The sequence below is a fragment of the Scatophagus argus genome, chromosome 15 (genome assembly GCF_020382885.2).
Source record: "Scatophagus argus isolate fScaArg1 chromosome 15, fScaArg1.pri, whole genome shotgun sequence".
Classification (NCBI taxonomy): Eukaryota; Metazoa; Chordata; class Actinopteri; family Scatophagidae; genus Scatophagus; species Scatophagus argus.
Window position 1 is genome coordinate 3452244 of NC_058507.1, and position 24350 is coordinate 3476593.

The 24350-nt window shown below is 42.4% G+C and overlaps 3 protein-coding genes across 5 annotated transcripts in view; 1 reads left to right on the forward strand and 2 right to left on the reverse strand.

The window, feature by feature from the left end:
• Positions 1-1127: 1127 nt before the first annotated feature.
• Positions 1128-24350, forward strand: part of alms1 (ALMS1 centrosome and basal body associated protein) — a 59184-nt gene continuing 35961 nt past the window's right edge. For all 3 annotated transcript variants that reach the window (XM_046412687.1, XM_046412686.1, XM_046412688.1), the window contains exon 1: positions 1128-1273. In XM_046412687.1, coding sequence (XP_046268643.1) covers positions 1235-1273 — 39 coding nt within the window. In that variant the 5' untranslated portion in view covers positions 1128-1234. The remainder of the gene's footprint in view (positions 1274-24350) is intronic.
• Positions 2822-5080, reverse strand: si:dkey-33c12.3 (uncharacterized protein LOC335380 homolog). The gene is made up of 3 exons (XM_046412707.1): positions 3948-5080; positions 3204-3328; positions 2822-3014 (listed from the first exon to the last, which is right to left on the reverse strand). Exons 1-3 carry the CDS (start codon positions 4953-4955, stop codon positions 2954-2956), a joined length of 1194 nt encoding a protein of 397 aa, XP_046268663.1. The 5' UTR covers positions 4956-5080; the 3' UTR covers positions 2822-2953.
• Positions 7384-9835, reverse strand: LOC124071790 (nanos homolog 1-like). Its single transcript, XM_046412708.1, has one exon. The coding sequence runs from the start codon at positions 9658-9660 to the stop codon at positions 8977-8979; it is 684 nt and encodes a 227-aa protein (XP_046268664.1). The 5' UTR covers positions 9661-9835; the 3' UTR covers positions 7384-8976.

Here is a 24350-nt window from a genome sequence, read left to right on the forward strand (position 1 = left end):
CTAGCGAGTAAGCTAAACAAGCTAGTTCAATTAGCATAACAACTGAGCATTCAACTGAGCAGGTTGTCAGACATTTTTCGACTAACATACCCTGTGTTGTGCCTAATATCCTGGCTATAGCCCCAGGTTACGCTTGTCGTGCGTTGACATAAATTTGTGTAATGATTGATAATAACATACGAGGGTTAAACTACCGTTACAGTCATTGACTCCGAGTCATTTTACTGTGTGAAAGTCGTTAGAAGGCATTTTGCAGCAAGTTTGAAGGAGAACTAAGTAAACCAATATGCAGAAGGTTTAAGAAGGACACACAATCCCGTGAGAATGTTTATTTTCGTTTGAGCAGCAAAATGTAATACCTGATGAAATCACTATACTAATCAAGCATCAATAAAGTATCTATCTATTATGACCATAAAATAGTCCTGTTCTGTCATCAAAGTATGTTCACCAGAGATATCCTGTTTGTCAGAGCAGGTAAGGTGCAGGTGGAAGTAATAACCCTAACAATAGCAGAATCTCATTAGTCCCTAGCTGCTCAGGGACTGGCAGAACTGAATGGGATGCAGCCATTAAGTATGATAGAAATTGGTTCTGTGTTTAAAGGTCAAAATGTTTGCCATGAAGAAGGTCAATCTGACATCCTGATGGCGAACATTTCAACTGGCCCTACAAGCCATACTTGAAATTCAAGGACCCTTTTATATGTTTTCGCTGTTTTTGTTTTGTTTTTTTTCTTTTTGCACAGGTGGAAAACTGGTAAAACAGGTGACAAGTGTGCCTTAACAGCATTAGTATACAGTAGTTCACCGTTTAATCCCTGGCACAAGAATTTACTTGACTGAAAATGGATTCACTCTTTCTTTAATTTATTCAATTTAATTCATTCTTTAATTTACCTAATAAACCAGTATAGCACAAAAAATATACTGCAAACAAATGTATACCAAAGAGTGCTTTAGAGAGTTATTTAAAGTTCATTGAGAATAACAGATGTTGTGTTTGATGTCCTTTAAAATGAGATTAAAATAAGAAAATATTTCATGTAATGTATGCTGAACTGTTGTTTTACACTCACAATGTGCTTTAGTGATACGTGTGAAAACTGTTTTTCGTCTGTTCCTTCAGGGTTCACTGGTGTGTGTGTCAGCCTGGTGACTGCTGATCCTGCTGAGGGAAGGCACTAACACATTACAGCTACAGTCAGCTCGCCAGGAACATGGAATGATGGGAAATGGTGCCGCTGCGTGTAGCTCCTGTGACACCGAGTGCTGTAAGTGAGGAGAAATTTAAGCTGCTGTGAAATGAAGAGACGCCTGTTTTGCTAATGTCATACAGTATGTTGGAGAGAAAATGTTTAGAGCAGCCTTGAAACTCAGACACGTCACAAATCAAAAATCACCCGTAAAACATATTCAAAATGACTGAGTGAGTGAGTGAATGAGTTTTACAATCAAACGTTTTCAAAATACACAGATCACCTAACTGTATGATCACCTGTCTGGAAATATTGATATTTGTCTGAATTACCACTTTAAAATGCATTTTTGGTGATAGAAAGGTCTCAGCAGCTCTTCTTAAAACACACTATTAATGGACGTCGGTGCTAAAATGAGGCTGCTGTTGACATCTGTGACTTCTCTTAAAAAATATCTTGTGGGGTTGTGCTGTGCGTATGGATACGTCTGAATGCTTTTTACGTTTACACCCTTTCACACCTTGATTAAATATGGAATTAGCCATTTGCCAAACTCGACACCACATGGGAAAATGGCTGTTGTACGTGAACGCTACAGTGGAGACACAGCACTGAAATGAGGTCAAAGGAAAACACGAGATGCTAACTGATTTGCAGGTCAGTTATATGTTTATTCAGCTTGTTGCCGGCTGTTACAGGCTGTTACACCAAGCGTAATGGTGCAGACTGTGTATTCGTTTCACAGATGTAAAGCACCGTTTAGATCTAACACCAGCAGACAAACAACAAGGAGCTCCTGCAGGTATCTTTCAGTTTCATCGTTTAGCTTTGAATGAACTCACAGAACAGAAACAAAATCTAATGCAAATAGGCTGTGAAACACACTGCATGAATATAAGGTGAAACCAGTAACAGTTAGTCTTCCACAGCATTTACATGTCCAGAGGGTTATGCAAGGAAAGACAGGTTTATTAGAAATTAGAAATTTAAACAACTGGCCAAACAGGAAGAAGACCCAAACTAGTCTGGTTTTTAAATCTAAACTTGTAGAATTTGTTCAGATGTAAATGCAAAGGAAGAGTAACTAAAAAGGACAAAATGAACCTTTAATATATTCAAAAGAAATTTTTAAGGTTACTGGTTCACTGACTACTACTAGTACTACTACTACAGAACCAGGGGTGCAGGACAGTGCATAATTGATTGGTAGAGTTCCCAGTCAATAATGCTGCGACCTTCCTGCATCAGTTTAAGCACACATAAAGTCCAAGCATCAAGAGATAAAACAAATTTTGTCCTCCTTCACAAACAATTGGTCAAATGTTTGCACAATGAGGCTTCAGAAGAGTCAAATAGTAATTCTGCTGCTTGGACCTTAACATGCGTGGCAGAAAGGAACTCAGCCAAAACAATATTGCCGTCCGATATAGCTATGTAACTAATGCAGTGCAGCCACTCTGCATTTTACAGTTTGCCATCTTTGTGGTGTGTGGTGTCAGACTGTGTGTAGAAGAAGGGGGACTTCTGGTGGACCTCTTGTTTAGCACAAGGGCATCTGTCTTGAGAATGATGAGCTTTGGTTTGCGATTTGGGGAGGAGTAAATGAAAGGGTATTTTATTGGAGGGGGGGGGGGGGTGACAGAGGGGAGAACTTAGGAGAAATGGGGGAGGGAGAGGGGTGATGTTCAGGTCAGGGCAGGAAAAATATGAGGCATGAAGAATTCAGGTTTATGCCAGGCTGGTGCCATTTAAGGTTTAGCTTAGGGCAGGAAGGGAAGGGTAAGCAAGGCGAATCTCTTCCCCCTCCAGAAGTTTTCTGAAAGGAAACAGGAAACAGGAAACAGATTATTCTATTTATACAACTAAAAGTGTGGAAAAACATCATTTCTTTAGTTCATTTGAGATCTAAAGAGAGTTTTAAAACATGCTACTCCGTAGTAAGTCATAAAATCATGTTTGTTAAGGATCGAGTATTGGTGCTGAGCAGAAAAGAACCAGTTCTCACCTGTATGCAGCTATCTCAATGTCAAGAGCCATCTTCACATTGAGCAGGTCTTGGTACTCCCTCAGGTAGCGCGCCATCTCCTGCTTGGCGTCAGTGATATCCTGCTCCAGCTCACTTATCCTCATCTATGAAGGCAAAAAAAAAACCCAAAAAAAAACAGCAGCTGTTATCACAACCGGTGAAGCTCGACATAAGAAGATAAAAACATGTAGGCCTTAAACAAATTCATGACAGATATTTATTTTTAGGTTACTTATGCTTGAAGAAATTGGCTTCTAAATGACTGGAAATTTGTAACATGAACAGCCTTTAGAAACCCTGATAATTTTTTGCGTGTCTCTGTGGTGCCATCTCAGTTTTATTCAGACAGTAACCTTGCGGATTTTCACCTCTGCTGTGAGCCTGTCATCATTTCCTGCTGAGCCTCAGAGTCGGGAGGGTGTAGCTGCTGCAGAGAATATATTTACATCTTGTGGCAAAAAGAAGCATGGCTTCTTGGTGTTGTTTCTCTACTTTCTGCACCTATTTTCTTTTATTCTGAGTGATGTCTGTTATCATTATGCCAGCTCATCCAACCCTGAGGCCTGTTAAAGCAGAGATGCTCCAATCTTTCTGATCCAAGAGCTGAAAAATCCCCAAGTCATATCAGAGGACAAATGGGTAGAAAATCAGAGCAGACACAAAATATTAGTTCACATTCCCCTACTGGCTGAATGTTCATGCAGCTCAGGATCCCTCATTCACCTGGTACTTTGCCACCTCTTTGGCCTGCGTCTCCTCCAGATCCTCCAGTTGCTTATTTAGGGAGTCGATGACATTCCGGAGAGCTTCGATTTCCGAGGAGCGGGACTGAAGCAGCCTCCGGTACTCCATGGTCTCCTCCCGGATGGCGTGCACAGCCTCGTTGTTTTTGCTGGCCATCTCCGCCACACTCGCAAACTTGCTCTTGTACCAGTCCTCAGCGGCCTGCATGTTCTTGTTTGCCAGCCGCTCGTACTGTGCCCGGATGTCTCGCAGGGCGGTGGAGAGGTCGGGCCGGGACACCTCCACATCCACGCTGATGTTAGCCACCTGCAGCTGGGCCTGCAGCTCTGCTTGCTCCTCTGCAAACACTTTCTTCAGGAACGCCATCTCGTCACACAAAGAGGCCACGCTGGCCTCGGCATCACAGTTAGAGAGCGCGGCCCTGCTAGCCTCCTCCCTGGCCCTCTGCAGGGTCTCCTCAGCATCCATACGCCGCCTCAACTCCTCCTCATAGCGCTCCTTCATCTGCTCATACACATCATGCAGGTAGTCTCTCTCCGCCTCCATCCGCATCTTCTCCCCATTCTCCGAATCTATCATGGCCCTCAAACTGCGTGCCTGGCCCTCATAGAGCATCTGCAGACGGGACGGGTCATTCTGCCGCCTCCTCAATGCCTCCAGCTCGGTCAGCAGGGCTCGGTTCTGCAGCTCCAGGTGCCTCACCTTCTCGATGTAGGTGGCGAAGCGGTCGTTCAGGTCCACTAGCTGCTCCCTCTCCTGGGAGCGCAGGCCCAGCAGCTCTGAGTTTAGGGAACTGGCTTGAGCCAGGTCCATCCGCTCAGACCCGTCCGGCAGGGAAGAGGAGGCCAGCCTCAGGATCCTCTTCCCATACGGGGGCCCTCGAGGAGAAGAGAAGAGGGAGGAAGACATGGAGGATTTGGTGGTGGCTTGGGAGCTTCTGTAGCTGTCCCACGGGCGGCGGTAGGAGATGTAGGAATCGTAGCTCATGATGAATTTTTTGTTGTGGATTTTTTTTTGTTTAAGAAAAGGATATGGATGTTTTCAGTTTCAGAAGGTTTTTTTATGTCCCCCTTGTTCTGCACACCATCGGTGAGGATGAGCGAGCGTTTTTGCACTGCACCAGCTCAGTGATGCTGCAGATCCCTGGCTTTTATAGAGTGAGTCTGCCCCCCCTCCCCTCCACCACAGAGAAACATCGGTGCTGTCAGCATCCACCAGGCCAATAGCAGACTGCTGCAGTGAGAAGGGAGGAGGTTGGTTTTCAGATTCACTCTCAGGCTGAATGGGCACAGCTGATGTGGTAGAGCAGAATTTCTTTTGCTCTGCCTTTAAAAATGGCATTGCAACCAATTACTCTCATTACTCTGTGCACCTCTGGAGGCGTAATTTATTCTGCTTTATGTCCTCATTGCAGGCTCAGATCCATCTGTCAAGCAATTAACAAATCTACATTAATAAGGTGAAAAAACTGGGTCAAACCTTGTTAAAATGACTTGAAATAGCCCAGTCAGAGGGATCAATACATGTACATTCAGAGCCAGGCACTTAAAGGTTTTAATGCCATAAAGACAATACATTAATTGCCATATAAGAGATTGCTTGGTACTTGAATAGATCGATGTGGTTGATGTGGTCTGTCCACGCTTTATCTGAACAAAATGAATAATGACTGAATGACTATACACACACTGACACAATGACACACTATACACACATATCAAAATCCTTTGCTGCTAATTGAACAGATGGCTGGTGCTTTATGTTATTAGTTTATACTTAGTACTTTAAAACATAATATTTCCCCCTTATGCACTTTTCTTTTTGATTATCTTCCTCTCCTTTGTTTTCTGTATTGGTCTGAATGTCCTTTAGTTGAAAGATACCCATTTGGGATGCCCTATATACTGCTGTTGCTGTCTGCAGAGTATCTTTAGACGCATCTATTTGATGTATTTAGACTGCAAATTGATGAGTCACTGATGTTATTGAGCTAACAGTGTGTGGGAGACACCACTGAGCAAGGAAGTGCTATCTGTATGTGCTGACACAGAGAAACACTCCTGCTGTTTAACATCCAGACATGAGTCAGAGGGTACCTGGAAATCATCCATAGTGTTTGCTGAAAACAAAGCATCGAACAATGTTTTTTATACAGGAAGTGTTCCTACTCAAGGACACGCTTTTTGTGACGGACGCTGTCAGGCTGGCAACAGTTGTAGGACAGTATCTGACTCTCATCTGTCTCTGCAGATACATTAAAAATGAACCTAGTTAAAGGTTCAGGGTGTAGGGTCTTGTGGAGGATGGAAACAGTGGCCGTGAAAAACATCATATCCCATTGATGCTAATATGTTCCCCCTAAACCTGGACCTTTTGAAAGTAAAATAATTAAGACTACATGATGAATACTGCTGATTCAACCAGTCCTACCAGTTTCTGAAAGTCTTTTCTAAATTGCACACACAAATACAGCAAAATTAGGGAATAAAGCACCATGTTTTGTTTGTTTCAGTAGAATACAGCTCGATATGTTGGAGGAGAGTCTTAAGGAAGTATTGGCATCCTGCCACACAACATCATCACCCTTTAATTAACTTTTAGTTGTGACAAAATTCTTTCATACTGTGTTTTTGCTTCTTGTACTTAGGTAAAAGACCTGAATACTGCACTGTTTACTGGGACACTTGATCAGAGCAGAGCCCTCATTAACAGTCTTATTAGTAGCACCTCTGCTTTTCCAAGTCAAAATGTCTGCTGTGTAGAAGGCCGTGTGAGTGTGCGGGTGCAGGCCGAGGGCAGGTGGGGGTTCTGGGGAGCTGAAACACACTGTTAATACTTCTCGGCATTTCAGCACAATATAAGGGTTGGGGTTGGGGGGTGGGGAGAGATGTCCACCCTCCTGCACTATTGTAAGACGGGTAAATGGACAATTCAGGAAATGTTTCTAAAACCAGTGTTGTTGCTAACTAGCGGGTATTGATAAGTGTAGACTGTAGATTAAAATTAGCAGAGAGCCAGTGCTAAGGTCTTTATGTTGTTGCAGTTTTTAGCAGTTGCCAGTAGAGGTCAACGAAACTGATCGATGGCTGAACATTTAAAGGGACGGCTCGCCCAAAAGGGACAATCAAATCTTTTCCCAGTCTTTTAGCTAGCGTGTGATCCAAGAGTGTTTTTGGTGTGATTTACTTGAGCTATCAGCCGTAGTTCACTCAAAGACAGAGAGTGAACAATATGAATCAAAAAAAGGTGACATTTAAAAAACTCTCAGCAGCTCAGCAGTGCTTATATGACATGACATGAATACTCACAGGTGTATTCATGTCATGTCGTATAAGCACAACATGAATACTCACAGGAGTCCACAAATCTCATCTTGAGAAGTTTCATCAAGAACAGTTATTACAAGCCCAAACCAAATACACCCACCAGCTGCCTTCCTCTGCACATAAAGAATAAACTTTCCCCAGTAGGATTTGTGACTGATGATATGTAGTATGCATAATATTTGAAATATCAGTCTTTCTTCGTGGACCATCCTTCCATACTAAAATTTGATGATGATATTCAGTGCCTTTGAATTCTGGAGTTGACCAGGAAGGATTTTCACAAGTTGTCTGACCCGGATAGCTGAGGTTACTCACATGTGCTAAATGGTTTCAAATCTGAGCCAATTATAATGCACCTTCTTACACTTGGACCAATCAAGAGAGACCAATCCATTATAAATCATAAAAACTACTGTCTTGGAGTCATTGTAACAGATCATCTTTTATAAACAAACCAATGCTTATATGTACGAGTCCAGTGTGGATCTTTACGGCAGGGGATGCTGTCGTTTCATATTTTGAACACTAGGTGGCATATTTATATCACATGAGTTGAGACGTTTTCAGCTGAAAAAACAGTTGTGAAAGTGCTTATTGAGTTATATGTGACGAGATAATCTTAACTCATTCACATGTTCACTCATGTTATCTGCAGCAAATCATGAAGTGAAGGATTCACGGCCCTTTAAAATCAGTTGTACTCTCATGTAGTCGAAGGAAAATGCAAATTACGTGTTTATTCAGAGGTCATTTACAGTGAATATATTTCCCAATGATACATAAGGTAAAAATAAGTACATAAAACATTTCTATTGACAGATAAAGACTTTGGAATGTCAGGCTTTTCTTTGCTAAAACTGTTCATCCCTTTAATATTTACAAGAATTGCAGGAATGCATCTCCACACGGGAAAAGAAAAAGTCAATTCAGCATCTGTGTTTTTGAACTTGTGACTGTAAACTGAAACAATAAAGCTTGGAGCTACTTATTTAGGCAAACTGCATGTCAAATCTACCTTCCACTGGTTTACATTCAGTTGAAATCTGCAAAATACTATCCACATAAAATCACATGAAGAAAATAGGACATCCAACATATAAACAACACAGAGCTAAGTTTCAATACAAAAGTGTATTCCTTTGGTAGAAAACATTTATCTCAGGAAAAACATGTGCTCGATATAAAGAAGTATATCTTGCATCTTGCATGGCCTGTCAGACTTCTTACATCCATGCGCCAATGAACTACGGGACTAAACATTCATCTCATATCAGGAGTGCTGCATATCCATTTACGTTGGCATCTCACATGCACAGGGCTGTTGGCACTGGCTGTTGCTTCTTGAAACACAGCAACTTCTGATTACAACATGAAGGTGGTCATTCACAGGTCGATCTATACAGTACTTTGGTTCATTTCTGATCACCAAGTCCTTAAGAGTGCTGCGGGGGGTGGATATTGCGCGCCATGCGTCCAAGTGTAAACTATGTGCCGATAGAGTTACAAGATATAGACGAAAACATTACAAATGAAGCAGTGACACGAACAAAAAAAGTCAATAAAATTCTCATTTTCTTAAAATCTTTCTCTCCAGACTTGTCTTGTGCATGAAATGGGGCAAAATTACTGCCATACACACTAGTAATTTACAGTGCAACTAAAACTTCCTTCATCTCCTCTTCTTAGAAGATTTTCAGCCTTTTGCCAATCGCCCTGCCTCCCTTCGCCACTCTCTGGCTCGCCTGGTCTTTGGAAAGCGGGCAGTACTTGATGGTGTGCGCATTGTCGCCGTTGGCACTGCAGAGGGGGCAAGTGTATGCTCGGAGGATGGGGCACAGGACTCTGCCGTCCGCTGTCTTCAAGATATGGGTGCCGTAAACTTCCTCCGGTGCGCCGTTATTCCGACAAAAGACGCACACCTTCGGCTCCGGCTTGCACCTCTGAGTCTGTTTGCGCCGTCTGTCCATGGAGAGCAGGTCGAGGCCGGCGAAGCTTCCTCTATAGGAGGGTGAATCTCTGTCTCCCAGCGGGGAATCGCCGGCAAGGTGTTCGTATGGCCTGAGAAGGGAGATGCGCTCCTTGAGATCATAGATGGAGATCGGCGGGGAGCCCGGGGCCGCGCAGCAGCACTCCAAAGGTCCGTCGCTGTCCCTTCCGTGCCCAATTACGCAGGAGCAAACCGGGGAATCGTCCTCCAAGCCAAGGGTCGCTTTAAGAGACTCGGTTATAGAGTTGGGGCTGCAGGATGGGCTGTTGATTTTATTTTTGGCGACAAGCGTCGACAGGCCGAGGTAGTCGTTCCAAAAATTAAAGGTGTAATCATACGGAGACCGCGCTTCCAGGTAACCGCGGTCTAAAAAATCCATCCTGTCAGAGCTGCAGAGTTTAATGTCCACAGAAGCGAATAGGCGTTTCGGCTGGTGTGTCTGTCAGCATGAGTGGTCTGTGGAGGTGATCTGCTCTCCTTTCCTGCTGGGGTCTAGTATGCAGCGCACTCAACATGTAGGCGCTGATAAATTCCCCAGAATGAAACAGGGGGGCGTGGTTTGGTTCAACTTGATTATCTCTCTGGCCCCTAAGGAGGGTCCACAGAGCAGAGCTGGGAGTTACTGAGCTGGGGAAATCAGTTTCCCTCCCACAATATGACTATTACCACGGAAAGAGTATCTCTTTGTGTTACAGGAGAATTATTTACCCTGTCGGTTGACAGAGACTGACATGTTTTTCCTTCTAATGATTATATATCGGGTTGTTTTGGCCCAAAGTAGAGGGCTTAGAGAGAAATAGGCCGAAATGTCTATTATGCCTTGCCAGCCCTCATCTTGTCTTGGCTGGTTTCCTTCTCATGTGTACTCGATAAAGCACAACTATGTTGGTGCCATATTGACACAATTTGGGCCGGTTTTGTCCCAGTGATTTTCATTGTGTACGCAGGTTTTTAATTCACAGACTTAGAAGTGGTGCTTTGTTTGCTTCCAGTGGCAGCAACAGCAGTTTACTTAAAGGGGCAGCCACCACTGGTTTTGTATTACACTCCCTGGAAGTTAGAGCACCTGCGAGAGACGGGTTTGAAAAGGAAAAGGTAAAACTCATGCACCACAGAAAAAGACACCTTGACCTTTATCCCTTGCCTAAACAACAAAGACAAGTTTGTCTTGTTTTTTTTTTCTGGTGGAAAACTGTTTACTTACTGCTTGTCAGCATCGTACTGAAAATCTGTGAAAATTAGCGTGTCATGTTTCCATTGCTGCCAAAAGGAGTATAATAGCCGTGAGTATAGCAGAGCGATTTGACCTGGGAATGAATCCCGATTGTACTCTTTCCCACCAAAGACAAAAGCCAGATGTTAGTGGGGTTTTTTCGTCTTCCGTGAAATCGAAACATGGCCATTAAACCGAGCTTTGTAAATATCTTTTAATAACTTGGCACAATACAGATGAAATTTGCTGGAATTTTTAACTGCAGTCTGCTTCTCAGTTGATGACATTATAGACAATAAAGAAGAATATTCCGACATATTGAGAATGGGAACATTGCTATCGTTTCTGTTTATTATTTGAAAAAAGTAACTTCCCCTTCATTTCTCAGCAGTGTAATATAATATGTAGAGTTTCTTCTGATATTTGCTTTATTTCTTGTGAATTATTGGATCATTTCACTGCTTTAGAACAATCTGAGACTGAAGAGTCACAAATCACAACTCACAGATGATCTGGCACAATGATCTGAAGGGCAGGGGACAGGGAAGAACTGTTTTAATGTACATATGGATATGTGAGTACTGTTGTTGAGTACAAGACATACCTGAAAAATTGTGAATCTATCTTATAAACTGATGTTCTTTACATCCAAAAGTCCTAATCAAAGCAAGTTTGCATAAAAAAATGGGGAGTTAGAATAAGTAGCATCAGCAACCACAAAAAAATGTATGGAAAATAGTTTTGTGCAGGTCTTTGTGTTTGGCATGCAGAAGATTTCTGGGACACAAAGTGTGGCAACAAAGACAATGAGATGAAGACAAAAAAGAAAGAGGATGGTGCATCAGACCACATTAAGAGATCACTTCCTGCACTGATTAGCCTATAGTGAGTCGTTTCCATGTGAAGCTGCAGTGTCCTCCCTGCACCTGTTCTGCTTCCCCTGAGTCCACGGCTTTGTGCTCACAACCAGCCCTCCTCTCCTCCATTGTCTCCTCTGTACAGAGGGCCGTTTAACTTCATTAATATGCATTAAAACAGAATGTGCCCTGTGTGTGTGTTGTGTGTGTGTGTGTGTGTGTATGTGTGTGTCAGTCAAAGCTCAGTAGGACAGGCTCACAAAAAAGAGACAATGACCGTGTTACTATTTTTGTCAGACACCCAAGTGAAATATTAAGGGCAGTCAAAGTTGAGACAAAAGTCATTTGCACGTCTTGTATTTTAAGCTTGGAGCCAAAATCCAGTTTGCTATCATTTTGTGGGTTTAAATTAAATTACGGACTTAAAGTGAGTCTCTGAAAATGATCCTGTGATTTAGTGTTCTAGGGATATTTAGATAAAAACTTAACCCATATTTTTTTGGGGATTCAGTGTTGTTTTTAAGCCGATTTTATCGTAACTTCATAAGCATGTTTTTAAGAATGTTTCTACGTTTGTGTATGTTGGCAATCCTTATAATCATAATCCACAATCCACATAATCCACATAAATGCTGAAGTAAGACACCTGTATCTGCCTTTTAAAGGGGTTCAAATTTGACGTTAAATCACGCTCAACTGAGCAAACGAAAATATGCGTTTGTCCAAAATTTGCATGGCCCTGAAATCCTGAAACAGATTCTATAAAAGGAGAATACGCCGACTGCTGCGCTAAAAGTTTCCAGCGAGTGTAGATGGCACAAAGCATGAAGAAAATCATGTCAGTGAGACAGTTTCTTGCATGTTAGAATAAATTATCATCAGAATACACCACACGGCCCGTTTTCAAGGTCACCTCTGGCTCTGTGTGCACAAAGGAAATCATGAGAGAGCATTTAAAAGATGAATGGATGCCAAATCACAATAGATAAATTGCATCGTGGGGAGGGGGGGTGCATAACATGTGGCTCTGCTGCTTCAGGGTACCTATATTACCCTGAATGCAAAATGTGTTTGGCAGTAACAAAGAAAGTATTGATAATGAATGAGTACCATCAATTTAAAAAAGGGAGCAGTTGATCTTACAGAAAGGTTTCTAGCATAAAAACAGAAGTCAAGGCAAGTTCATTTGTAGAGGACAGTTCAAAGACTGCAATACATGGAAACACAGTAAAATCAAACAGTACAGTTCAGTGTCAGTGTATTTGGGGTCTCAGATTTTAATAAAATAAACTGAAGTGCATTAGAGGAAATTACACATTCAAAGACACAAAGAAACAGACCAGTTTTAGTTTTGAATTTAAGGAGTCACTTTAAAGACAATGAGGAATTTGGTTCCATCTGTGTGCAGACTTAAAACTAAACACAGCTTCAGCTTGCTGGGGTTTATACACTCAGTGGCCAGTTTATAAGGTACACTAAGTTAAAAAACAGCCCTGAAATAAAGGCTGTGACATCCTATTTAAAGGGACAGCTTGTAAAATATAGTAATAAATTGTAGGGGGGTTGTTGTAATCAGACTATCACCTCTGAAGGTGCAAAAAGGTATTACGAGACAGGATTAAGTGATTTAAATCAAGCAGCAGCTTTTTGAAGCTCTGGTGATGTCCTATCCAATTTCCTTCATTTCCTTCCATAAAACCAAGAAGGAGTAAAAGGCTTCCTGTACATTTCAGGCATTTCGAGGCACTTAAAAAGAATGCATTATAAGCTTAAACTGGTAACTGGCTGAGACAACAATAAGGACTCTGAGAGTTATTTCCATTGTAGCCAAGCAGCAGCAACAAATCTTGCTTTGTGCACACAATATGTGGCCATTGTTCAGCTCTGTTTGCGTCTCAGTCCTGTCTGGCCTCCGCACAGGCTGGTACGGGTTCAGTTAATGCAGCGATTCCGACTTCTAAAGGGTTAAAAATCTTCATGTGTGAATACTGTTTCAGAGTGTGATGATCGCACCCAGAGGCCTCCTAGGCAGCTCTGTCTGCCGAGCAGCCGAGGCTGAGATGGGCAGGCACTGCTCCCCCATTCATCACTGTCAAGTTGAATGGAAAATTAACAAATCCCTTAATTAAAAGACCTCTCCAGACTCTGCTCTGTGTGTGTGTGTGTGTGTGTGTGTGTGTATTTGAGGGGGGGGGGGGGCACGTGCCAGCTGCACTGCTACATTGTTCAAGCCTGGCATAAGAGATTCACGCACACACACACACACACACACACACACACACACACACACACACACACACACACACACACACACCACTCCCTTCCATGCAAACATACACAGTCACAGATACAAACAACCCACCACTTCCATTCACCCCTGCCAGCCCCGTCTCTGCATTAATTGCACAAACTGCATAATGCGGCCGGCCGGAGGAGCGCTTCATTTTGGATCTCTGTATGTCCCCAGACACAGAGCCAGGAGGGGAGTCAGTTGGGGCTTTGATCCCTGACCTCTGTCTCCTCTCTTGGGAATTTAGGACTGCATCCCTAACGGTCCGTCCATCTGCACACATGCACTTGTGCACCCTCTGCTGCCTCCCCCAGACCCCAGCTCCTGTCGCAGACCCAACCCCAGACACGTGTCACTGTCACCAGCAGCAATGGGGAATGCTAAACAAGCCGAGGTCAACCTGAAATTAGGGGGTGTCTGTCGGCCCGTCAAGTGCTTTGTCACGACCACCAGCTCTCTGAATGTGTCCTGCTATTACTTCCACCTCCTCCTACTCCTCCTCTCAGCAGCTAGGCATTCATGTATTCACACACACATAAACACAATATCCTCTTGACATGGTGGAAGTGGTAGGACTGAAAGGAATGTGGATTGGTGTCCAGATAGATAGAGACCAGAGAAAATCTGAATATACACTTTCATATTAATGTGTGAAATGTTGAATAAATATTTTGACATTTTTAACTCTTGATTTCCATGTTGGATACCATTCAAAACTATTTTAGTAGCTGTTTATAGTTTAAATAAGTTCTCTTGCACAAATACCAAACATTCCCTGGTCCTGGCCTCTCCCAGGTTTCTCTGCTGCTCCCTGTTTTATATCAGTATATAAACTGGATGTCTTCAGGTTTGTTGAACAAAAAAAATAATCTCAAGACTTCACAATTTTATTTCTCCTTGGCAAAAGACACGCTCTTGTTTCATTTAATATTTAAGTTACCTAATTTGTTCTGAATGTCAGAACAATCATACAGGAGAGCAGTGATTACGTATCAATAACACCTTTGATCATGTGTTTGGTCCATAGAATGTCATGAGATAGAGAAAAATCATTAATTATAAAATTACTGTTGCTGACTGATAGTCTATCAATCAGATCTTTGCTCTAGATGAAACTATTTTCAGTTTGGAAATTAGTCACTGATGCAATAGTGTGTTAATTTTATCCAGCGCCAATGCAGAGAAAACCTTCTGACGCAAGGTTGTTTGCTTCCAGTGACCCAACAGTAATGTATAAATAACACACAAAAAATAATAACACTTGGTCAAAACACCCCACTGGTCCTGAGTTTAGTTGTGTCTGTGCTGTGCTGATTTTCAACAAAATACTGTTTTTAAAAGGTCTTCATGAATTCCATCTATTTATTAGAGTTAAATGAAAAAGCTCTGCTGAGTCCAGTGGCTGTAACTGAACTTGTCACCACAACAAGGGGAGGAGGAGGAGGAGGACGACGACGACGATGAGGAGGGAAGTTGTGGGCCCAAGGATCAGAAACTTGTTTAACTCACCCAAATCTGCAGAGATTAGAGCGGGAAGTGGTCAAAGGGTTTAGAGTGTATCGGTACAATGGGGCCGAGAGGATTAGAGGTGGATTCGCTGAGCCCCTGTGATGCCCTTCATCTCTGGGGGTCCGCAGCCAGAGCACCTTTGTTGGGTTAACTAACGGCACTTCCCATGAACGCAGTGAACAGACCAATCCTTTTTTAATGATGCAGGGAAAATTCCATTGGCCCTGATCACCGCAGTGCTTTCGAGGGCCGCTATTGTCCCACACACCATGTCGAGCTTTTAAACTGTGCAGCCAGGCGAGTGGACTACGAGGCGTTTGAAGTCTGTAGTGTTTTCACCCGGTGGAAATAACCTTTACTAAGACAATGCTGATACATGCATCTACTTTATGGTGGGACCATAGTGCTAACACTAGCACTGCCATGGCTTTAATTGCCACTGTGGCCACCCATGTCTAAAATATACGCAGTAGTACAGAGCTTAATGGGTTGTAACATAGTGCTATCAAGTGGTAAATGTCTATATGAAAGGTAGATGGTAGTAACCATCCAAATGGTCTTATACTGTCCCCTTGTGAGGTTCCACTGTCTTAGTGCTGTACATCAAGCTGCAGACTGAATGATAAGTGAAACATTTTCTCATTTGCAGAGCTGATCTGCAGAGAAATAATCTTAATGGCTGACCAGCACCACAATGGGTGGAGCCAAAGAGTCATGTCTAACCAGTATGAATAGAATGGATGGAAGACATGCTAACTACAGTTTTCAATCATTTCTAAATTTCGAGTGCAGTAAACTAACTAGCTTCATGGTAGTAGAATTATTTCCAATAACTCACAGTGAAACAAATGAGGCTGCACTTACACAAATCAGTGCTTTGAGTTAAATGCTACAGACACGATGCTAATATGTTCTTGTTTAGCTGGTAATGTACATTATGTTCAAGATCTTAGCTTAGCATATGAGCATATTAGCACCAAGTGCAGTGAGGCTGATGGGAATGTCAGAGCTAACAGGTCATTAACCAAAGTATCATACAAATAAAACTGTGGACTCAATGCTGGTGTCTGATGAAAGATTAACAGATCACAAAAATTATTATAGCTGGATGGGTGGCAGTCCATTCAGCGGTTCACGCTACAAATGTCAGCCTCATGGTAGTGTACATTGTCTGTAAAACGCAGAAGTGTGTACAAAGTTTTGTGCCAATACATCAAGCGATTCTTTTTCATCGGAAAAGTGAAATCTTTGACCCTCTTGTGGTGCTAGAGGAGACATCAAGCATCAACAGAGTCATGAGGCTTCGTCTTCTGGCCACTATGAATGTCTGTGTTAAATTTTATGGCAGTTCATCCAGCTTTTTCCAAGCTGTTGGATCAACACACTGGGAGACGTGTCTGAAATATTGCCATCTATGGAGCTACAGTTTAAGTTGAAATTTGCTGTCCAATGATGTCTTCCTGTCTGTGAATGCTACCTTGCTACAGTATTTTCTGATTAAACTAATGACTCTGATTTATCATAAATATAATACCGTTTGCTTTTTGATAAAATCCTGTCCTCACTGTGTACAGTCCTGTTTGTGCTCCGATGCTAATATGCAGTAAACTGTATGCACTTCAACCTCACGGACCATTAGATCTCAGAGGCAGATGTGTCATCTCATATTAGCTTATGCTTGGCTGTCTCTTATGATCTTTCAGCTATGCAGCTGCTGTCATGTCTGCATTCTCTCATCTCCCATTCTGTTTCCCAAAACTGAATTACAAGGAAACTGTGCACTTATGAGCCATAGATACAACAGAACAGGAGGTAAGATGCTTACATGGCTGGATAGCAATCCCATTCTCAGTCTGTACAGTTGTTCTACGTTATATTCACCTTGTAATCCGAGGCTTTATGTTTGGTGTCAGTGTTTGATTTAGAGGTTTAGGAGCTGATATTGTTGCCAAGGTGTCGTTGAATTGAGGACAAGAGAGACCCAGGGATATTTATCATATTAGTGTATTATTGCTTTTTGTTAATGTAGCCCAGTGAAGTAAGCTTCCAGTCACATATGTTTTGTGTTAAAACTCAGATGTCGTCATTTTATTCTGCACCCAAACAAACATTCACTGGGGGAAAGTGCACTGCCAACGTCAGTTTACCGGCCAGATAGCTAACTGGCTGTTTGGCTGCAGCACAATAAACAGCATGTGAACATACCTGCAAATGTCACCTCAATCTGTTTAAATGCAGGTGTGGTCCTTACTCTTTAATGCCGCTAACAACACGCTGTCGTCCCCTGACATTAAGCTCAACACAGCACAAGTTTGTTTACCTTGTCTCTTGTTCCCTACGGTGTAACAGCTACAATCAGTCTGCCAGCTGCTGTCAGTCAAACACACCCCACCCACCCAACCGAAATGAAAAGGAACTTTTATGATATTTCCCCCAAACCATTTTTTCCATGTTTTTGATAATAAAAATCCTATTAACAGTACATTAAAAAAATGTTGATATTGTTTTTGATTACAAGAGGGATGACAGGTGATTTCAGTTATTATTATTATTATTTCTATATTTTTATAGGAATTTACTTTCTTATTAACTGAATGTATACAAGTTGCAGTTTCACAGTATACAGTTTCTGTCTATAGGGGTCTCTCAGTCAAAACAACAAACAACAGATGTAGTAGTATAGTAGTATATTGAAGTAGCGTGGGATCATGGAAGTTGTTGTCTGTCTTCATTGTTAAACAAACGTCATCAGCGATAAAAATCTGTGTCACATGATGATGATTAGGGATTGTTTTTATGTTATTTTTAGACACGTTTGAGGATTTCCTTGCTCATTGCTGAGATATGCTGAAGTACACAACTCAACAAAATATATTCCTAAGGTAGAGTCATTTTCAGACATTTGAATGCAGAAATGGTACATATTATATTTTTAATTCCCAATTAATTCAGTGTGCTCTTCTGAGCTGGATTCATTTGACTTGAGTTGGACTTAACATAAGACAAATTTGACTTAATCATTCAACCGAGCTCACATTTTCAACACAGCAGGGGAACCAGTTTAAAATTTACAGCATGTGGAATTTAACAATATTTCCATTGCTTATTGCTTTCCTGTTTTCTGACATCAGACTGCTTACCTGCCAATATCTGACTGAAACACCACGCTGCTGTAAATCCCACCCATCTGTACACCTCAGGCGGGTTAAAACAATCACCAAGAGTGATTTGCTACTATTAGTTGACCCACGATCCCATCTGCAGAACACACGCAGACCAGTGGACCCATGTGCAGATCGGGACAGGCCTGGCAGGGTAACGGTTGATACCACACAGGACCACAGATGGGTCCCCGCACAGTGGAGCCGGTGGCTGGCGCCGTGGCCTGGGCACTGGCCAGATGGGCCACCCTAAGAGAGGCTCAGCCTGTCAGGCCCAAACAGGCTGATCTTATTACTGTGGGCCAAGACTGGAGTCTGGTTCCACACACACACACACACACACACACACACATCACCAGGGGAATCCACATTATTATGCCTGACTGTCGCAGGCAGGATTCACCCTGTTGTGTGTGTGTGTGTGTGTGTTTCACCTGTGTGCTTTGTCAGATGTTAGAAAAAAAAAAAAGAAAATCTGCTTCTATTTGGGCTTCCCATTTAGATAACAAAGAAAAAAAAAAGAATTATTATCGCAAGAACGTGGTGCCACAAATACAACCACATGTGGTGAGAATATAGATACTCAAATGTAAATGAACAAGCCCTAAAAAGAGATTCTCATATTGTGCCTGTGGTCTGACAATTTGAGATTTCCAAATATGCTGCTGAATGTGAGGCAGAGTGTTATCGAGAACACGCTCTGTATGCTCTGAAAAACAGTTCCCAGAATAAATAAGAGTTTGAAAAGCTGCATTTTTTAAGATCAAAGGTTTGACAGCAGTGTTACATTCCTGTTTAAGTGGAGTATCAGGTTGACAGGAATGAGGTTGTCCATATGGAGTCCTATCTGCTTTCACCTAATGACTGAACTCCACATGCAGGTCATGTGTAGTTATTTTCTGTTTTCTGTGTCATCTGCTGTGGTGTTTAAACACAGTCAGGAAAAGAGATTCAAACTTACGCTTGTGGGGCATAAAAAGAACAAATTAATACAATAACCGAATGAAGTGCAGCAACTGAAAATGGCAAAGTAAATAAGACAAAAGTACTTTACACCACTCTGTATGGCTCTGTGGATGACAGTGTTGTGGGTTGGTTGGTGGGTCATTCCACCATGTTGGTCCAGGCAGAAATATCTCAACAACAACTGGATGGATTTCCTGCAAATATTTGTACAGACATTCATGGTCATCTGAGGATAAATCTTATTGACTTTTCCTCTAGTGCTACCATGAGGTTAACGTTTGTAGTTTTGAGTAAAATATCTCCACAACTAGTACAATTAGTGTTTGGATCCCTTTATTTTTCACCAGGCGCCATCACTGGGTCAACAGCATTAGGTGTTTGATCAAATACCAGCAAAACTTTAGTGCCTCTTAACAAATGTCCACATACTAACTAGACTAAGCCAACATGGTGAAATTGTACCTGCTTAGCATCAACATGTTAGCATTGTAATTGTCAGCATGAGACTTTAATATTGGTCTGTTCAAAAGTTAAAAACAATCAAATGAAGAGACTTTTAAAACAGAAGCTCGTGATGCAGAAAAGGACAAATGCGTAAAATAAACTGACAAGAGCAATAACAAAAAGTGCCAAGAAAACAAATTAAAAGCATTTTTTTTCCTCCATGTATTGTCAGTTGTCATCTAAAGAAAATAACTGCATTAGAATGACAAGACTTTAAAATATCGTTTAATCTGTTCAATTAAATGACTCAGTTATGACTTAACTTGTAATCACAGTGTGCGGGAAGCTTGACTGGCCAATTTATGGTAAAATATCATTACCGCTATATTTTACAAATGCCAAATCAGCTGTGTTGAGTTGTCATTCACTGCAGCCCTGAATTTTACAGCCACAAATAATGTTTCTACATTAATAATGATAGACTCATATCTGAGGAGCGGGGCTTAATGTTGCCTGCTGCCAAAAAGAAATGGATTTCCATTGCTTTAGTGTCATCCACAGTAATATAACCCATCCTGGTTTACGATACTCAAACTGACAGCTGCTGAAACAGGATGAACGAGAGCCATCTCCGAAGGTCAAGGTCACGCTGTGGACTGATTTAGGCTCAGAGGCCCGTCTCATTGTCAGAGAGCGTCTTCATTTGAAATTCACACAACATAACGTCAGATTTGACTGGCAGCACGAGGAGGGCACGTGGGGGTTGTGATATTCACAGGAGCGGAGCAAGATGGATGGGTAGGTTTTCTTACTGCACGTTGATTTCCACATTTGGGTGATTAGGTTTATTATTTGGCCCGCGGCTACATTAGCATGTGATTATCCTGGGTATCCTACTGAGGGAGGAATATTTAACTTTTGAGAACAAAAGAGGATCCCCGGTGGTCACCTGAATCTCTTTAAGGACACAGGAAGAAAAACAACATGGAAGCGTTCGGCCTGGTTGCTCTGGCCTGGGATTGTGTTTAGCTCTGCGGTCCTTTTCTGTCTACCTCCTCCCCTCTTTTCTCTGTTTCCCCCTTTTCTTTCCATCCCCTAGCAAACATTTCTCCCCGACTCTTTTGTTTGCCAAGATCCAGGTTACCATGGCTACCAACTGGCGCTTTATGAGCACCTCATCCCTCATCTAAATATTCCTAGTTATCTATGGTAATGAAATGCACACACCATTATCTGGCTTAATGAAATACACTCTATTGTCTATGATTAGAAGGAGAAAGCTTTATTTCTCTGTAGTCTTGTGTTGCAGTGTTTGCTGGCTGCGATAACAACTGCACCACATTGGAGCTGTGGGCTCTTTCAGACTCTTGTCGGTTGTGAGCCTTGGACAATAAAGAAACAATGTCCAGTTGCTGTGAGCAGCCCTGCTATGCAGCTTATGAGCTACAGTGGCTGTTTGATTGCCCTAATTGGCCTGTCTGCACTCTCTTTGCCTCGTGATGGACTCGCTGCTGCTGCGAGCTCTGCTTCCAAGCTAATGCAGCCCATTAAAAAAAAGACAGATTATGACAATAAAATCTTCACATATTCCCCAGTTCAACACAACCACAACAGGCTGCAGAGGAGCCACATTTATAAAAGCAAGCACAAGCAGAAATAGAACATCATTATCTAACAGTATGTGAATTCAAAATAATTGTCTCTTTTGTGGTGTCGGGAAGAAAAAGCCTGATCAACTCCTACTTCCATGGTCTTTGAAATCCTTTTGAAATATCAACAGCATCATAAAACAGACACACCGTAAAAATGTGCATCTGATATCACTTGTTCCCCCTCTCAGTGATAAAAAAGAAAAAGTGCAAATAACAGCGAGTGTGTACTTCTGTAAGAGTGCATCTGTGTGAGCGCGCTGCTGTCTATTTCCAATTCAGGCTTGGATAATATCTGCAGATTGGGTGGTTAAGTCACTCTGCATTTCATGAGCCAGCCCTGTCACTAACAGTTATCTCCTCACTGCCCTCTGAGGAGTTGTCTAGGTGAAATGATTCTCTGAAGCTCTGAATAATGCATGAAATTACGTAATGCAAATGGAGATTTTATTTCCCCTGCCTCTCGCAGACGCCAGGGCCGTGGCTGCTGTATTAGAACAGCAAGGCAGAAACAGTGGGAGTCCCCAGAGTAAAGGAACTACAGCAGAGAGTGAAAAGGTCAACGATAAAACCTGGGGCTCTCCCTTTCTCCCTCTCTCTCTCTCTCTCTCTCTCTCTCTCCCTCTCTCTCTCCCTCTCACATGCAGCTTTATCAAGTATGAGTTGGAGTTATTGCTCGCTGCACGGCAGAATTGCAGAGCGGGACGTTATTCACAAGGCTATCATGGGAGGCTTATTGTGTGGAGGCAGTGAAATATTCATTAGCAACAGCCTGGCTGCTTTCCACGCTGCCTGCCTGTAAACAGAAGCTCAATCAAATATAAATAATAACAGGGAGAGGAGTTGAATTTTATCAGATAAGAAATGGCACTTGCCTTATATGCACCAAATTAGGCTACACTAAACTGTTGTCAAATCCCCTCTTCAACAAGTAGATGAGCCTTCCCACCATCTTTTTCCCTCCCTCCCTCTCTCTCTGTAGTGGGTAGACCTGAATGGCATTAATTGCCCCCTAAGATGACGGGCAGATGAAAGTGAGGTGGTGGTTTGCTGTGGGACATGGGGGCTGGTTACAAAGAGAGGCTGAGGACGGCTGGCAGGTCTCGCAGACTTCAAAAGCAGATAAAGGGCCTTTTTACACAAAGGATCCTCATTTTTTGTGCTTAATCTTCAGATTCAGGGGGTTTATTTGTGCCAGCCTCTTCGCCTTTGTCCACTTTGTGTCAGGTTTTAACGCCAGAGGATTAAATTGCTGTTGCGGAAATCATTGTTTGTGTTTTCTTCCAACCCGCTGCCTTCCATTGTCCCGTGACATAATCGACCGCTCTCTAACAATATGAGAGGTTCATCTCTTTCCTTTGTTGAGAAATGAACAGCGGATGGATCTGGTCACCTTGTTTGTCTGAGGACACAGCAGCACAATATGTTGCTTTGTTTAGGCAGAGTGCTCTTAACTCTTTAAGTAGCTTTTTAAAAAATGAGGACAAGGAGGTCTTACTTGGAGGAGCCCCAGAGCAGCGAGAGAAAACACTGAGCTGCTATTGAAAATAACAAATGTGAGACTGTTTTTCTTTTCTCTGCAAACAAAGGAGGTCTAACCGGAAAACATCGTAGCGAGGAGCAGAGGAATATATCAAACACATTCTGAACTGGGCTAAAAAGGTGCTCTTACACACAAGGAAAAGCAAGTTTTCCCTTCTCTGTCAGGTTCTCTAATGTCTGCATGGTCTGCCCGCCCGGACCTTCACCTACAGCCCAGATTCCTGTCATTCTCCAGTGAAGGTATTGGTCTCCAGCCACACAGCCAGCCCTCCATCTGCCCATGAATAGGACCAGTCACATTTCTGATAGCATTTAATGAAAAATCCACCCGGGCTTTAGAGGGGGGTGGTGGTGAAGGGTGAATATGGAGGGAGGGTTGGGGGGGGGGGGGCTGCTCAACAAAGAGTGCCTTTCACTGGAGTGGAAAGCCTAGATTGCTCCCTCTCCCTCCCCACTCCCTCCTCGCTCTCTCATTTTGTCTTTTTTGATTCAACATCAAAAATGTGCCAAATGACTGGGCAGAAACCCCCAGAGGTTTTCAGTGTGTGTGTGTGTGTGTGTGTGTGTGGAAAGTGTCACACAAAGGGACAGGTGTCTTGCGGTTTAAGGTGGCAGCGGTGAGGAGGACACAAAGGTAAAAGCAAACAATCGGTGAGGCCTCATTCAGAGAGATGTGCTTCTTAACTTCCTCCCCCTCTAATGTTAGAGCAAGAAATCAGTGCAAGAATCTGGAGCTTGTTTTTGCATGATGTAATCATCATTCAAATATTATACTTTCTTATCGTACCTAAAACTCCAAAGGATAAGGCTTGTGTTCTTTATTTTTTAAATGTCCAGTGAATTCCATGAAAAGACCAAAAACAACAATATGTTAGTCCATCTCTGACTTCCCTTTCCTGTCTGTGGCACTCAGCCCTGGTGCTGGTACTCACCGAGGGCATAAATCTTTAAAAACAGGTCACAAATAGGTAAGTTAAATGATTTCCTAAAACAGATGGGCGCTGTACTTTTAGCAAACCATAAAGTAAACACTGCGTTTGCCTGTGACTGTTTTTCACTGCAGATTAATACACACTTGGTGCACCAGTGAGTATTTACTCCCTTTGTTCACTTCCCTGATAAATGGCAGTTTAAAGGTTAAATCTCTGGATCGCTTGAAGGGGTTTTCATGAGATTTGCAGAGACTCTTAAAACCGCTGAACGCTCCTTTCTATTTTTACGTTATTACATTTTGAGCCCAGACCGGTTCTTTGTCAGAGACAGAGGTATATCACCTCCGTGTGTCCAAATCTGGGCTTGAAACATTTTTTTCTAATTCAGCAAATGAGTTGAGACTCTGTTGGTCTGTCCTCACTCAGGGTCCGCCTCATTATGCGCCATCCCAAACCAGTTACCCCAAGTTGTGTTTGCCATGGAAGGCAAACCATACAAATGTAAT